The 16,678-nt window shown below is 41.1% G+C and overlaps 3 protein-coding genes across 3 annotated transcripts; 2 read left to right on the forward strand and 1 right to left on the reverse strand.

The window, feature by feature from the left end:
* Positions 1–239: 239 nt before the first annotated feature.
* Positions 240–1,592, reverse strand: LOC131327077 (uncharacterized). The gene is made up of 3 exons (XM_058360073.1): positions 1,203–1,592; positions 809–895; positions 240–647 (listed from the first exon to the last, which is right to left on the reverse strand). The coding sequence occupies exons 1-3, from the start codon at positions 1,324–1,326 to the stop codon at positions 355–357; spliced, it is 504 nt and encodes a 167-aa protein (XP_058216056.1). The 5' UTR covers positions 1,327–1,592; the 3' UTR covers positions 240–354.
* A 5,247-nt stretch (positions 1,593–6,839) lies between these two features.
* LOC131327910 (UPF0481 protein At3g47200-like) lies at positions 6,840–9,494 on the forward strand. Its single transcript, XM_058361031.1, has 4 exons — positions 6,840–6,856; positions 7,102–7,624; positions 7,797–7,853; positions 8,347–9,494. Exons 1-4 carry the CDS (start codon positions 6,840–6,842, stop codon positions 9,337–9,339), a joined length of 1,590 nt encoding a protein of 529 aa, XP_058217014.1. The 3' UTR covers positions 9,340–9,494.
* A 1,678-nt stretch (positions 9,495–11,172) lies between these two features.
* Positions 11,173–13,992, forward strand: LOC131327074 (UPF0481 protein At3g47200-like). The gene is made up of 2 exons (XM_058360070.1): positions 11,173–12,358; positions 12,867–13,992. The coding sequence occupies exons 1-2, from the start codon at positions 11,624–11,626 to the stop codon at positions 13,836–13,838; spliced, it is 1,707 nt and encodes a 568-aa protein (XP_058216053.1). The 5' UTR covers positions 11,173–11,623; the 3' UTR covers positions 13,839–13,992.
* The last annotated feature ends 2,686 nt before the right edge of the window (positions 13,993–16,678 follow it).

The following is a 16,678-nucleotide window of genomic DNA, read 5'->3' on the forward strand; positions in this document are numbered from 1 at the left end:
CATTTGGAGCCTGTTCAGTTTGGGTTTTGGGGGAGGTTTTTTAAGAGTAATGAGTGGAGACAGGTAGATAGAAAAAATTTATTGGCGACCGTGCGCAGAGGTTTTGAGACTCCAAATGAACAAGCCCTTGGCGTCCCATTTTGAAAGAACTAGATCACTAACCCTGCAATGCACTCATTCAAAGGATTGAATCACCATTGCAGCAATAACTATATGATCCATATGAATCCATAACATAGTTATGCGTCAGTTACAACTGACCATTTATCGGTTAACTCAATTATTACATGGCAAACTATGACATAGAACCCTCTCTCTTTACTAGATAATAACATGAGGTTTTTCCCCAATTCGTTACATGATCTCTGGGAGTTTGAGGAAGGCATCTCTCAGCTGCTGAGCTCCGTTCTGCATATTTTCTCGAACAGCGTTCAGCTCGGTATTTGATTCGTTGAGGAGCTTTAGAAGATCGATGGTCTGAGCTGCCTCGATTGCAGATTCAACGGTAAGTGCTTTCTTCAGCAATTCCGTCAAGCGTTGGCGAATAACCGGACCTAGATTGTTCTTGAGTTGCTTATAGGCTTCTGGTTCTAACGTTATTGGGCATTCAAATGCTGAGGGAGGACATCGGCACTGGAACCACTCTCCTGCATTCAGAAAATAATTAACAAGAAACAAATTGACATTTACTTTGTCATTATGAAAGATATCCAGATTTCATACGGCAACCGAAGAAGGAAAAAAAACAATAGAATTCATAGACTGGCCGGCCATATCATTGTGTACGGATTTTCTTGTACAGCATTACCCTTGTTAGTTTGGTCTTCATCACGAGCGTCTGCCGGAGCAGGAGGACTGAACCCATATGTAACCTCTATGTCGTTGTTTGAATCATCTGAAAAACAAAATATCAAAGAGAAACATCATTAGCCATCAAATATTTCACGCCAAGGAACTTTTGAAAAGGAACAAAATAATTTATCTGAGTCACTGTTAGATTGTTAATCACCGATCTATCTAAAAGCTTAAGCTGTTAGAGAGAGGAGCAACGTTATTATTTATATTCTCAACCTGAATCCTACATGAAAATCAAGACAACGCTGATCAATTGGCATCTGGAAACATGAAGATTATAAACAAAGCTGGTATCATATAAGAACTATCCAAAACTGAACAGAAAGACGAACAGAGCTGGACCTCACCCGGATTGACAGCGACGTTGTTCTTCCAATTGGCCATAGTTGACGGGAAATTGGCTAGTAGGAGTAGGAGGAGGAGAAGGCAGAGGTGGTGGTGGTAGTAGTTGAGGTGGCGGAGGTATTCCATTTTGCCCTTTCAGATGTTCTTTCAAGGTTTGAGGGGCTTGGCTAATACTGAGACAAGGTCAGTAGTGAGGGACTGATATTTCAACCAGTCACAGACCACAAGTATAAGTAGAAGTTCTGGTTTTGGGTAACGAAGCGTGCAAGATCCAGCTTACTCGTACCTTGACTAATTAAAATCTGGGAGACCAATCCCTCCGTTCACCAGCATGAGCAAGCTCATTCAAAGTAAGAAAAAAAAAAAGGTCATAGATAAAATGACCTTACAAGAATTAATAGCACTTGGGAGGTTTTGAACCTGAAACCTAACTAGGAGGAAAACAAAACCCTGAGTCACAAACCTGGCCCCTTTGGTTACAAGAGTAATTAGTTGATTGTCACTTGTTAATATTGAGCAGTAAGCTTTCATGGGGGCACCTTAATTCTTGCCTCCTATCAGTTTGATATGAAATTTCTGCTTAAAATGATGTACACTACTAAGCAATAAACAATTCATACCAAGAAAACTTGGGATTGGATCCGGTCAATTTGGGTTCGGACCAGTTCGGTCCATTTGTTGTATTCGGGCCATCCAAAAGTATTTTTGATGGCCCAGATTTAGAGAGGGCGTTTTTGTTTTTTGTTTTTAAGAAACACCCCTTTAAATTTGGGCTGTCAAAAACACTTTTGGATGATTCGGATGCACCAAATGGACCAAACTGATCCAAAGCCAAATTGACCGGATCCAATCCCGAAAACTTGACGAGGAGAGGTTTCAAGAAATTTATTTGTTAATGGAAAAATACATTTGAGTAGGCCCCACAACAACTCATTAGATGGTAAATTCTGGATAAATAAGTAGCACAGTGCACCAATTAAACTGTGAGCCCCCCTCCATATATAGATCTCAGGAGGGGGCCTGCCTTTGTCTCAAACCCAAATACGAAAATCCAAAACCATTTTCACCCAAAACACTACCACCAAGTCTAACACAACTGCTGCTTGATTACGTTGACCAAAAGAAATTCCACTTAACTGAAATGAGTCAAGGGGAGAATTGTTGGGAATGCCTTGTTTATGCCTTGTATTCTTTAGTCCCACATTGGTTAACTATGTTGCTCCTATTTATGTAGCCTATTATAAATAGGGCTTTTGGGGAACTTCTATTGTATCCTTTTGGGGCTGTCATATTGGTGGCCTTTCTAGACGAGTTACGGATCATAGCCGGCTCTTTGTATCTCTTCTTCACGTTGGTTAGTGAATCCTCTCTCTCCTCGCCCGTGGACGTACCCAATTTGGGGAACCACGTATATCTTGTGTCTTTGTGATTTCTTGTTTAGTTTTCAATTTCTCGTTCTTAGCTTGCATTCATAGCGTTCGTTACAACAAACTGGTATCAAAGCCTTAGGTTGCAAAAAACTAGGGTTTCGTTTCCGATTGTGGCTATGGCGGCTAAATTTGAGATTGCGAAGTTTGATGGGCAGAGCAGCAGTTTCAGTCTTTGGAGAGTAAAGATGAAGGCTCTGCTAACCCAACAAGGATTGCACAAGGTTTTGTTAGGCAAGACTAGTTCTGGAATCAAAGAGGAAGATTGGGATGATACGGATGCCAAAGCTCTGAGTTCTATTCAGTTGAGTCTGGCAGATGACGTTCTTCGCGAGGTGGAAGAAGAAACTTCAGCAGCAGGAATTTGGCTGAAGTTGGAAGGCATATATATGACGAAGTCGCTCACCAACAGGTTATATCTCAAACAACGTCTTTATACGTTTCGTATGCGAGAAGGTATACCTGTTAAAGATCATTTAGACGAGTTCAACCGTATTATTATGGATCTGAAAAATATTGATAGTAAAATTGAGGATGAGGACCAAGCCCTAATTTTGCTATGTTCTTTACCACTTTCGTATGAGCACTTTGTTACAACCCTATTGTATGGCAAAGACACGATATCCATGGAGGATGTTAAGGCCAGCCTATATTCGAAAGAATTGAGGAAAAAAGTGTCAGGTGAGGGTGATGCCCATGCGGAGGGTTTATTTGTTAGGGGAAGAACAACAGAAAGGGTGGAGTCGAGTAATAGGGGAAGATCCAAGTCATCAGGTAAGAAGAAGGGAAAGTGTAATTATTGCAAGAAACCCGGGCACTGGAAAAGTGACTGTTTAAAACTCAAAGAGAAGGAAAAAGAAGACCAGAAAGGGGGTAAAGTAATTGCTGGAATTGCTGAAAGTTCAGATGAGTCAGATAATGTGTTATCAGTTACAGAGGGCGATTCTCGCTCTAATACCGAGTGGATTCTAGATTCTGGATGTTCATACCATATGTGTCCGCATAGAGAGTGGTTTTCTACTTATGAGGCGGTCAATGGTGGTACAGTTTTGATGGGCAACAACATGGCCTGTAAGACTGTTGGTTCAGGAACGATTCAGCTTAGGATGCATGACGGTATTGTTAGGACTTTATCTGAGGTTCGACATGTTCCGGATTTGAAGAAAAATCTTATATCCCTGGGTGCTCTTGATTCTCATGGTTGCAAATTCCTCGGTGAAGGTGGAGTTTTGAAAGTCTCAAGGGGTGCATTAGTACTGATGAAGGGTCAAAAGCGTGGTAACCTTTATACACTCCAGGGCAGTACAGTTTTAGGTGCTGCAGCAACGGTTGCTTCATCCAAGGTTTCAGATTCAGACTTGACTCGTTTGTGGCATATGCGCCTTGGGCATATGAGCGAGAGGGGGATGACAGTTTTGAGCAAACAGGGTTTGCTATGTGGCCAGAAAATTGAGAAGCTGGATTTCTGTGAGCATTGTGTTTACGGCAAGCAGTGCAGGGTAAAATTCAGTACAGCTGTTCATCGCACCAAAGGCACGGTGGATTATTTTCACTCGGATCTTTGGGGTCCCGCAGAGGTAACTTCTAAAGGTGGTTTTCGATATTTTATGAGTATTATAGATGATTTCTCTCGTAAAGTTTGGGTGTATATGTTGAAACATAAGAGTGACGCCTTTAATACATTCAAACAGTTTAAAACTTTGATTGAGAATCAGACTGGTAAGAAAATAAAACGTTTGAGAACTGACAATGGTATGGAGTTTTGTCTTGGTGAGTTTGATAGGTTCTGCAGTGATGAGGGCATTGTGAGGCATCACACAGTGAGAAAAACCCCTCAGCAGAATGGTGTGGCTGAACGAATGAACAGGACTCTTTTGGAGAAGGCACGTTGTATGTTGTCCAATTCCGGATTGGGCAAAGAATTTTGGGCTGAAGCCGTTTCCACAACATGCTATTTGGTGAACAGGTCTCCGTCGACTGCTATTGAGTGTAAGACTCCGTTTGAGGTATGGTCAGGTCATCCAGCTGATTATTCTGTGTTGCGTGTTTTTGGGTGTCCAGCTTACGCTCATGTCAATGAGGGTAAATTGGAGCCACGGGCCAAGAAGTGTATTTTCTTGGGTTATGCAGCAGGTGTCAAAGGGTACAGGTTATGGTGCTCTGATGATTTGAAGTTTTTGATCAGTAGGGATGTGACTTTTGATGAAAATTATCTGATTAAGGGGTCTAAGCAGGTTGATGATACAGTTCAGGAACATAGTGTTCCAAAGCAGGTGGAGTTTATGGGTGAATCTTTCGACTCAGGGAAGAAGCATATTGAGAAGCAAATTGAAGAGGAGTTCAAGAGTTCAGACACAGAGGTTGATGCGTTAGTTGAGCAACCACGCACTATTGCTAAAGATAGGCCAAGGAGGGAGATTCGGCCTCCTGAAAGGTATTCGGCTTATTCTGAGATGGTGGCCTATGCTTTATCAGTTGCTGAAACAGTTGAGTATGAGGAGCCTTCAAGCTATACGGAAGCTATTTTGAGCGCTGAGTCTGCACAGTGGTTTGTTGCTATGAATGAGGAGATTGAGTCTCTTCAGAAGAATCAGACATGGGAGTTAGTAGAACCGCTGAAAGGGAAGAGGATTGTTGGATGCAAGTGGATCTTCAAGCGCAAACCAGGTATTCCAGGGGTAGAAGACGCTCGGTTTAAAGCTCGGCTAGTGGCGAAAGGATACAGCCAGAAGGAGGGTGTTGATTACAATGAGGTATTTTCACCAGTTGTAAAACATAGTTCCATTCGCACTTTACTTGCTATTGTTGCATGTTATGATCTTGAGTTAGAGCAACTTGATGTCAAAACTGCGTTTTTGCACGGCGAGCTTGAAGAACAGATTTATATGCGTCAGCCTGAGGGATTTGTTGTTTCTGGTAAGGAGGATCACGTTTGTTTACTTCGTAAGTCTTTGTATGGCCTCAAACAATCCCCTAGGCAGTGGTATAAGCGGTTTGATACTTTTATGATAAGCCAGTCATATTCTAGGAGTGAGTATGACAGTTGTGTGTATTTTCGAAAACTTTCAGATGGTTCATTTGTTTATCTACTGTTGTATGTTGATGATATGCTTATTGCTGCCAAGAGTGTATCAGAAATCAACAGGTTGAAACAACAGTTAGGTGGTGAATTTGAGATGAAAGATTTGGGTGCAGCAAAACGTATTTTGGGTATGGAGATTTGCAGAGATCGAGTAGCTGGCAAACTATTTTTGAATCAGAAGTCTTATGTTCTTAAAGTGCTTGAGCGCTTTGCCATGCAGAACTCGAAGCCAGTCAGTACCCCTTTGGCAGCACACTTTCGACTTTCAGCTGAGTTGTCACCACAGTCGGAGGATGAGGAGAAGTATATGTCTCAGGTTCCATATTCGTGCGCAGTTGGGAGCCTTATGTACGCCATGGTATGTACTCGTCCTGATATTTCACATGCAGTTAGTGTCGTTAGTCGTTATATGGGGCGTCCAGGAAAGGCACATTGGGAGGCTGTGAAATGGATACTACGGTATTTGTGCGGAACTGCAGGTGTTGGTCTATTGTTTGGGATTGTCAATTCTGGTGATCATGCTGTTGGTTATGTTGATTCGGATTTTGCCGGTGACCACGATAAGAGGAGGTCTCTGACAGGTTATGTCTTTACTCTGTCCGGAAGTGCCATTAGTTGGAAAGCTACTTTACAGGCTACAGTTGCGCTGTCTACAACAGAAGCGGAGTATATGGCCATTGCTGAAGCTGTGAAGGAGGCATTGTGGATGAGAGGTTTGCTTTGTGAGCTTGGTCTTACACAGGGTGTGAGTTCAGTATTTTGTGATTCGCAGAGTGCTATACATTTGACTAAAAATCTGATGTATCATGAGAGGACCAAGCATATCGATGTCAGGTATCACTTCGTTCGGGATATCATCTCACAGAAGCAAGTTGAGGTGAAGAAAGTGGGTACGGCAGATAACCCAGCAGATATGTTGACTAAACCGGTTCCAGTTGCCAAGTTCAAGCATTGCTTGGGCTTGCTTGGTATTTGCAGTTGATCGCCCCTCGGGGGCGTTTGGCGAGTGAGAGGTTAGAAGGGGATAGCTATATTTGGTGATTTGGTTCGGTGGAATTCAAGTCAAGGTGGAGAATTGTTGGGAATGCCTTGTTTATGCCTTGTATTCTTTAGTCCCACATTGGTTAACTATGTTGCTCCTATTTATGTAGCCTATTATAAATAGGGCTTTTGGGGAACTTCTATTGTATCCTTTTGGGGCTGTCATATTGGTGGCCTTTCTAGACGAGTTACGGATCATAGCCGGCTCTTTGTATCTCTTCTTCACGTTGGTTAGTGAATCCTCTCTCTCCTCGCCCGTGGACGTACCCAATTTGGGGAACCACGTATATCTTGTGTCTTTGTGATTTCTTGTTTAGTTTTCAATTTCTCGTTCTTAGCTTGCATTCATAGCGTTCGTTACAACAAGAATGATTATGAAAAGGCTCTTCAGAGACTTACATCGACCATCGGAAACAATATCAGTGAAGGTGCCAAGAAAGCCGATTCCTTCTTCTCTTCAGCTTGCATTTACAGGGTCCCCGAAGAGCTTCGTAAGGTGAAGGAAAGCGCCTACACCCCTCGACTCATTGCCATCGGCCCTCTTCACCGCAAGGACAAACACCTCCAAACACCCATGCAACAGGTCAAAATGAGCTACACGAATTACCTACTTTGTCGACTGACTGATGGAATGGACGCGGAGTCAGCAAGGCAGAGAAAGTTCACGGTGCTACAAGACTGTTTAGCGGAAATAAAGACATCGTTAGACGATGCAAGGAAATGCTACGCAGAAGAGGTTGCACTGGATGAGGAAATGATGTTGGTCGACGGTTGTTTCATCCTTGAAGTTCTCTACAAATTCTACGAAAAGAACATACACAAGGAAGAAGAAAAAATACCTTTTAGTACTGGAGGAGACAATGGCAGCTCAAAGGTAAGGAAGCTCAGAGCATCTGCATCAGCTCTTTCATCACCCCTTTAAAGGGTATCTTTTTGCTGATCACAAAATTTGATCTTCTTTAATTTTCCCTCAATTGTTACTTCAATTTAGCATCGTTTTGAAGTAGCAATTTCATACTAATGTATGCTTATATTCGAAGATACAGGCAGCGAAGCCAACAAGAAGAGAGAAAGAGAGTGATGAGGGAGAGATACCACCACAGGTAGTATTACATGCTTAATACTCACTCTGTCCCAAATTGCTAGTTCCTTTTGGGCAATCGTGCCACTTTAAAAATTGTTTATATCTCACAATCTATAATGTTTTATATAATTTCGAAAACATCATATTATAGAACTAATTGAAATCAATTAAACAAGACCAATATCGGCTTTAGAAAGTATTACAAATTAAACGATATAGATAATTTTTTAAGAGGTCCTAAATAGTGAAAAGGGACAGATAATTTGGGACGGAGGAGTACTCTTTATCAACTTTTTTTCTTCTTTTTTCTGTCCTTTCTTATAGTTCTATAACTTATACACTATAAATTTAATAAAACCTGTAAAATACAACGTAACACTTCCAATATAGCACTCATTCATGCCCTACGATACCAAATCCTTAACACAAAAATTGGATATCGCATTTGCTTTTTTGTCGTTTAGCGCGCATTCTCGAAGAAAAAAATATATGTTTGTCACATGTCTAAACAGACTCTGCTGCCTCGAGGAGAGGATGGAATCAAAGGCAGCGGCAGGCAAAAACCAAAAGATCCTATTTTTGGTAGCATTTTGACTGCCAACACTGTCCAGCTCGACTTGCTACTCCTCGAGAACCAGATTCCATTCTTTGTGCTTGACAGATTGTTCCGACTCACGGTGGATCAGATCCAGATTGGGACAGATCGTCCCCTTAAGTTTTCGCTCGCCAATTATGTCTCTTTCTACTTTCAGAACTTGATGACTCCAGAAGGAAATTCCACCAACAAAACTTCTGGTTCTCCTAATGACTGTGTCCTTTGGGTTTCTGGCGACCAAATGGTAAATTCTAAACAAGAATCTAATTACCACCATATCCTCCATATAATACATGAGGATTACCATCCTCGTGAACAAGCAGAAAAGAAAGTACGTAACGAACTCATGCCTCCGGCCTCAGAATTAGACTATGCAGGCATCAAGTTTGTACCTTGTACAGGAGACGATCTATTCAAGTTCAAGTTCAAGTTCACTGAACCTAAAGGCCCATTTTGGTGGTGCCGTAGGGCTTGTTTCGAAATCCCAGCACTTGGAATATACGATCCCACAGAGTCATTCCTCAGGAACCTCATCGCCTTTGAACAATGCCTCCCTGGTGTTTCGCAGCACTTTACGTCCTACGCTTTCCTCATGGACAAGCTCGTGAACGCTGATAAAGACGTCCAAGTGCTCGAAAAGGCCGGAGTGGTGCATAACTACTTGGGTGCCAGCGAGGAAGCCGCCCATCTATTCAACAAGCTATGCAAGGAAGCTGCACTAGGAGAGTTCCTTTTCGCTCACCCGTGCCACAAAGCGGCCGAGTATAGCAAGCGTTGCTGGCCGAAGAATATGGCAGACGTGAGACGCATGTATTTTGCTAACCCGTGGACGTTCATAGCTTTCTGCTTGGGCTTCATTGCTTTTGGCATAACGATTACTCAGTTTGTATTCCTTTTCATCTATAAATAAACGCGGATGATCAGGAGCGCTTCATCATGTTTCCAAGTAGACTTGTAGCAATATCTCTAAAGGGAATGTGTCTGAATGTATATAGGGCTATGATGAAATTAAGAGTAAGTTTGCCTGCGTCCTTGATATGCAAGTTTAATAAAAAGAGTAAGTTTGCCTTTTCCCTTGATATATGTCTGTCTTTCTAGCCCAGTGATCATATCATTTTCTCCTTAGCGTTAGTGTTCTGGAAAATTTATCTATTAGTAATACAGGACTATATTAGTGTGCTCGGTTTTCTCTTTCAGATTTAGATAGTTTTGGCTGTTTCTTTGTTCGTGCTTGGTGTGCGGATATCTTTGGATTGGTGTCTTTGGTTTGGTTTTAGTGTTTTGGTCTCCGGTTGCTTGTTTGGGGTTGAGGCTCTCAAGGTTCTTGGCTATTTTTATATCGGTTTTTTCTGGCTTTTTGGTTTTCCGGTTGGCGTCTTGCCTTCTTTTAGGTATTGGGGGGCTTTTTGCCGGTGTGCCCTTGATCATTTTAATTTTTATAATCCTTTATAAAGATTAATAAATTCTTTTGCTCAGCAAAAAAAATACTAAATGCAGGACTATATCAAGTCCGGTTTGTTGTTATTGGGATGGGTGAATTCTTAATTTCCTACGGATCCGTCCTTTCGTAGTAACTGGACATCGTCACAGAGAGGATTTCTCAGGCTCCTGCACGAATCAGAAAAACCAATTGATTGTATGAAACTAAACCTTATAAAATGTAACTAGCCAGTCTTATTGTTTACCAGTGGTGCAAATTTGCTCAACCTGCTTATTTGGCTTTGCTTCAACATCGGGTTCGTGTCCATGGAAGGATTTTGGAGCAAATGCTTTGAGTTTGAGTCTGAAACCTTTCAAGGTGCTGTTCTATATGTTTGTTTGCGCAACTAAAATTACGAATTCAGAAGTTCCGAATAGTCATTGACATGCTTGGTCAGACCCTTCCCAGTTTCAATCGGTTCCAATTCAAGCATATATGAATTTGATACCACAGTCATGGTAATCTATGTGTAGATACCAGCAGCAGGCTGCAATCACTTACTCAAACCCATATAAGTTATATAATGCTAAAGCATTTCCAACCAAAAGCGCTTAACAACACTCCTTTTAGATCCATTTTTAAAAGTACGTTGAGTGAGATTACCCGTATAATTTTTAAAACTGTAATGTGAAACTACTGCAATATTGTAAATAAGTTTGGAACGTAAATAGGATGGTCGACCGGCCTCATCCGTCTGTTGGTGAATAGCATATTACATCAATAAATGGCTAAGGATGAAGCCTATATATAGATCCACACCGACGCCAGAAAAGAGGGTAGGCTCAAAAACCATTTTTTTTTATTTTTTACGCAAAGCAGTAGTACCCCACTCGCTATAAAGTGTAGGAAATGAACCTTGCTACTGACACAACAAATTTGTGCACAGATTGTGCTTTGGGGTCCATTACGGATCCCACACTAATGATTCAAGCCGTTTATCATGTTTAAAATATTTTTTCAAGAGCTCCCGCAAAAAATCAGCTCAATTCAATACTTATAAGTGCTCAATTTAATCATCTAACTTTTCATTCCAATTTTAGGATAACGAAAAATTAGATAATTGAATTGAGCATCTATAGGTATCGAATTGAGATTATTTTTTGTTGGGGTCCTTGAAAAATGTTTTAAACATAATGAACGGCTTAGATCATTTGTGTGAGACTCATAATGGGCCCCACAATGCAATCTATGCACGATCTGTGCACAGATTTGCTGTGTCCACAGACTTTCCGAAACAGAAAAAACGTAGAAGATAAAGTGAGGAAAAAAGGGGCTTTGTGTGGTCTTGTGTGGATTCTGTTTCGGAGGTGAAAAGAAGCTTGGATTTGTGAAAGAAAGTTCAGCTTTTTCAGTGCCCAGATAAGTTCGTTCACTGTTGTAATTTCCTGTTCTGTTTTGTTGCTGAGAATTGCATGTTTGTAGCTTGATAATGTGCCGAAAATATAATCTGTTACTGCTGCGTGAAAGAAAGTTCAGTTTTTTCAGTGCCCAGATATGTTCGTTCACTGCTGTGATTTCCTGCTCAGCTGCTCCATTTTGTTGCTGAAAACTGCATGCTTGTAGCTTGATAATGTGCTGAAAATCTGATCTGTTACTGCTGCGTTTTGTCCTGTCCAAAGACTGTTCTCAAGTGATATTTGGGTGTCGTTTGAATTCTTATTCCCCCCAACATATTGCACATCGCTCGTTGATTTCCTCCAATAATCACAGTAAAATGGCAACAGTGGAAACGAAGAGTCACTCGAATGACAACGAGGAGGCTCGTCAAAGGCTTGACAGTAGTAATTCTGCCCCTCCGGAAACGAGTACACACTCATCAAAGGACGATGAAGTGAGTGAGTCTGGCACTGTCGATACGTCGGGTATTGAATGGCTTCGAAGATTTACTGCCCCGCTGAGAATGACACGCAACAAGGGCGGCAGCGTGGAGCTCCCAGCTAAAAGGCCCGACAGGAAAAAGGCTGTCGAAGCACTTGCCGGCAATTTCCTTGTAGGTTTTTCTAATACCTTTGGTCTGCCTTCTGCTTCCATTTACAAGGTGCCCAAAGAGCTTAGTAAGCTCAAAGAAGGTGCCTACACCCCTCGACTCATCCCTATCGGCCCCCTTCACATCAACGAGGAACACCTGCAATCACGGGTGATAGGTGATGTCAAAGCCAAGTATGCCCATTACCTCTTACATAGAAGCTCCTGTGTTGCTGAAATACCGGACAATGCTTTTGCGCGACGAGACTTTCGCTTAAAGATCTTGGATGAATGTTATGAAGAAATAGAAAACTTGGAAGAGCGATCCCACAAATGCTACGCGGAGTACGTTGTCGAAGAGCTCACACCAGAAAGGATGTTGGTCGACGGATTTTTCATCCTTGAACTTCTCTTCAGGTACTATCTTCATAAGTATCCAGAAGAGCATGATGGAACAGGGGAGTTCGACACTGAAGATAGCAAGGTACTATTGCAATTATATTACTTTTAAAAAATTCCCGAGATCCGTTTAATCTTTGTATCCCATTCTCAAAGATTTTGCCGATCAAAAAAGAAAAAGAAAATTGACCTATAGCTGCACACAAAAATTGTCAGGTTGAAAATTTGTTGTAAAGATGTCATTAAAAGTGTGTAGCTAAAGGTATATTGCGACAACTATTTACAAAGGCATAACTAATAGTTGTCCGGTATTGTCTGGTACCGACTGGTATTGTCTGGTATTTGAAGGAAAAAATAAATCTAAAAGTAGTCCCGGTACCGTCCCGTATTGGGTAGTACTGATCGGTATCATTGGTACTGGTCGGTACTGACTGGTATTTGAACGGAAACGGAATTAGAGTTGTAGGGTACTAGATTTGGACAATACCACTATCTACCAGCAAGTACGGTACGGGATTCATAACCTTGAGGGATAATTGATGACTCATTGAGTTTACAATATTCATGGAGTAATAATTTGGGGTTTGTCACAGGATGATCCTTATATCGTCAACATGCAGACTCACGCCACCGTCCAACACGACTTGCTATGCCTAGGGAACCAGCTTCCCTACTTCGTGCTCCAGAAATTGTTTGAACTCACTGTGGACAAGTTTCAGAAACAGAGCCATAAACGGTCTCTCTCGGAGTATGTCCTTTTGTACCTGGGTCAAAAGATGAGTCCAAAACCTGATAAAAACACAAAAACAAACACTAGTACTAGTAGGGCGACCAATTGTTGTTTGCCCGGCGTTGAAGAGTGTGTCCTTTCAATTTGCGGCGACACAACAGAAGAAGGCGACCCTAGAGCGACAAAGAAGCGAGAGGGAGAGCATAAACATATTCTCCATGTTGTACATGATAATTACCTTAGTTTCGATGAACCGAAAGAAAGAGGTAGCGGGCTACCAATCATGCTTTGTGAATCAGAGCTTGATTTTGCAGGAGTCAAGTTTGTAGCCCAAACTGGTGAAGACCTATCCAAGGTCGAGTTCGGAAAGAAACCACGCACTTGCGGGTGGTTTCGTAGAGCTGAGTTTGAAATCCCAAAGCTGACCGTAGACGATGCCACTGAGCCATTCCTTAGAAATCTCATTGCTTTCGAACAGTGTTGTCCCGTTGTTCCGAATAATGTCACATCCTTTGCATTCCTTATGGGATTTCTCGTTAACACTGAGAAAGATGTCCAAGTGCTCACAAAAGCTGAAATCATCCATAATCTTTTGGGCACCGACCAAGATGCCGCAGATCTTTTCAACAACCTCTGCAAGGAAGTTGTACCGGGGGAATTCCTATTCGCTCAAACATGCAGGGAAGCCGTCGAGTACAGCAAGCTTTGTTGGCCGACGAATATTGCACATGTGAGACGCACGTATTTTGCATCTCCATGGACATTCATTGCTTTCTGTGTTGGTTTTATTGCTTTTGGAATCGGTGTTACACAATTCATCCTCAGTTTCCTCTGACGCATTGTGTGGGAAGTCTTATGTAATGTGCATATGAAATGTGTGATTTTTGTGTTAGATCTAAATATGTGGTTGTACTTCTTAATTTTGCGCGAAAGTACAATTCTCTCTAATTTCCATCAATATGTTGTATCTTAAAAGTTTGATCAAAGTATTCATCATTGTTGGTAAATGGTAAGCTTGATTGTAAAACTGCGAGGTTTCCTCGTGTTATATCTAGGGCATGCCCGAGCTTAAATGCACAACTTGACCGTATTGGTCTTTAATTTTGTCTTGAGCGTATCAGCAATGTGTGAGCACAAAATGAAATGAAAATCTTTTTTTTGGGCCAAGACCAATCAATTTGTAAGCAGATGCCTTTGAACAAAGCAACAAAAAGGTCAATAAACAAACACCAAATATTTTACTATGTCCGTGGCTCAAGGTACATCTTCTCCCCATTTTGAGGCCAACAATCAAACCTACACTTCTCTAGCTTGAAGTAACAAATAAACCCCCAAGGAACAATCTTGCTAAGTTAACTACTTTACGTAGCCACAATGATACGAGAAAACTCACACCATAAAGGTGACAATCATACATTTTCGGGAAAGTATGCCGTCTATGAAGTTGATTTGTTGTGGTTTGTTGCTGCTGTGCCGCTGCTCTTGGGTCTCAAGTTTGGCTGTCATTTCTGCTGCTAATGGACTTCCAAATGGTGTCAACTTCTGCTGCTATTGGGCTCATCCTTGCTCACTTTGTGCTGTTGCTATTGCCTACTTTGTTGGCAAGTTCTGCTGCTGTTCTTTTTGCCTTAAGAGGTATTCCAATCTACTGGTGGTTTATGCAGTTTGAATGTGTCAAATGGTTTTCTGCAGCTGCTGCAATTTCCATCAAAGGCATCTAACTGCTCAGGTGGTTTACAAACAAAGGAACATAAGGATGAAAAGTCATTGAGCCCTGTTATTGACTACCCTTGACACCTGCTCAAATCTGCTTTTGAATGTAAGCTTCAAGAGAATCCCCCATTATTTTTTCTTTTTTTTGAGAGAAACGTGTAGTAAGCGTTTCTGTTAGTTATAGTCTAGGTAATAGCAATGTTGAGGCCAGCTTGTGATACAATTCAAGCAATATTTGGGAGGGAAAAAAGAAAGAAGAAGATGTAGCAAAGAAGATCAAGAACTAACACATTGAATTAACACATTTCTGTCAACGAGATTGAGAACCGACTTGCATCAATGGTCAATCCAAAAATGTACATCTAAAACTTTGTAGTCGTTCCTCCAATGTACAACCAGTGCTTTATTTTACATATTTATCTGATAATTTGGAATAAAAGAATTCGCCAGTTACAAGCAGACCACATACATATACTATAGTTTTGTTGGCACGATTTTTGTCATGATTTTGCTACCAAATGGAGGCCTTAGTAGAAGCATCACAGAGATTTGGAGTTGCTTGGCGAGAGCTCCAAGAACAGCTCAACAGTGACTTCTATCTTTTCAAGAAAGATGTGAGTTCTTCTCTACACTTGAAAAGATAACTTTGATCGAGTCCTTTTCCGTGTTTGAAAGAGAAGAGAAGGAGGTATATGATGATCTTGAGTTGGGAAAATTATCATATGCAGGTGTGTGCAATATTGTTGACATTGAGAAGATTGGAAGTTCCTTTCCAACGAAGAGACTGAAAAGTTCTGGGCTAAAGTAGGTGAGGAGAGAAGAGCTAGCCAAATGGCTCTTTGCCAAAGCGCGGTAAGGTTTTGCATCAGGGGCTTGATGAGGGAAACAAAAGAGGTTGAGAAGGGAATAAAAGAATTGGTTCAGTGGGAGAATCGTTCAAATCGCATGAATTTCAATGAAATTGCCTGTAAAATCCATGCTTTGTTTCCGATTAAACTTAGCATCGTTGCCTCTTCATGGATTTGGGGAGCTACCAACGGTCTGTGATTGGATTCCTTGGAATTCGAGAACCGAACCGCTCGTCACGGTTTTTACAAAATGAAATTCGTATCCGGACCAAAAGTCCTACAGTCCGGTTTTAATCCAATCAGTAACTCACGGATCCGTTACGGTTTTATCCACAGATGTTGTTGTGTGTGTTTTTTTTCCTTCTCTTCCCAGAAAACAGTAGCACAATCGATTGCCAAAAGAAGGAAAATTGAGCAACATATATATATATATATATATATATATATATATATATATATATATATCACACTAGATATTCATTCAACCAAACCAAACACCAAAATGGTTTCTACTTTCTAGACATCATTAGTCATTACAGTTCATTACATAAAACTACGCTTATCCCATTAGAAATTAGGAATAGAAATTAGAAATTAGGAAAAGAAATAAGGTTACTTATCGTCTTGTCGCATTACAAAGAAGTAAGAACTACGCTTTTACCCTTTGATTTTATGTAGACCTACACTATATCCCATTATTAAGGTCAAATACTAAAATTGGAAAAAAAAAAAAAGATTTAACAATACAGAGAATTATTTATATATAATAAATATCTCACGGTCCGGTTCGGTTAATTCACAGTTTCGAAATGAAAATCCGTTGACTAAACTGCGAGTCAAGGTTTTCTGATTTTTCAATCTGTGTCCGGACCACTAATTCACAAACAAAATCTGAAATGTACGGATCAGTTAGGTCCAGACTGATTTCATGGTTCACTGGATTTTTTGAGCAGCCCTATATTTGGGGAGTGCAAAAATCACTCCCCCAAAAAAGGGGATGAAATCACACAAAGACAAACAAAGTTGCTCTCTGGCTGCTTCCTAAAATGACAAGGCTATGAATGTCATGAAATGAGATGCATGACCACGATCAAAAGCCAAATCAGATCCCTCA

Source organism: Rhododendron vialii, chromosome 5a (genome assembly GCF_030253575.1).
Source record: "Rhododendron vialii isolate Sample 1 chromosome 5a, ASM3025357v1".
NCBI lineage: Eukaryota > Viridiplantae > Streptophyta > Magnoliopsida > Ericales > Ericaceae > Rhododendron > Rhododendron vialii.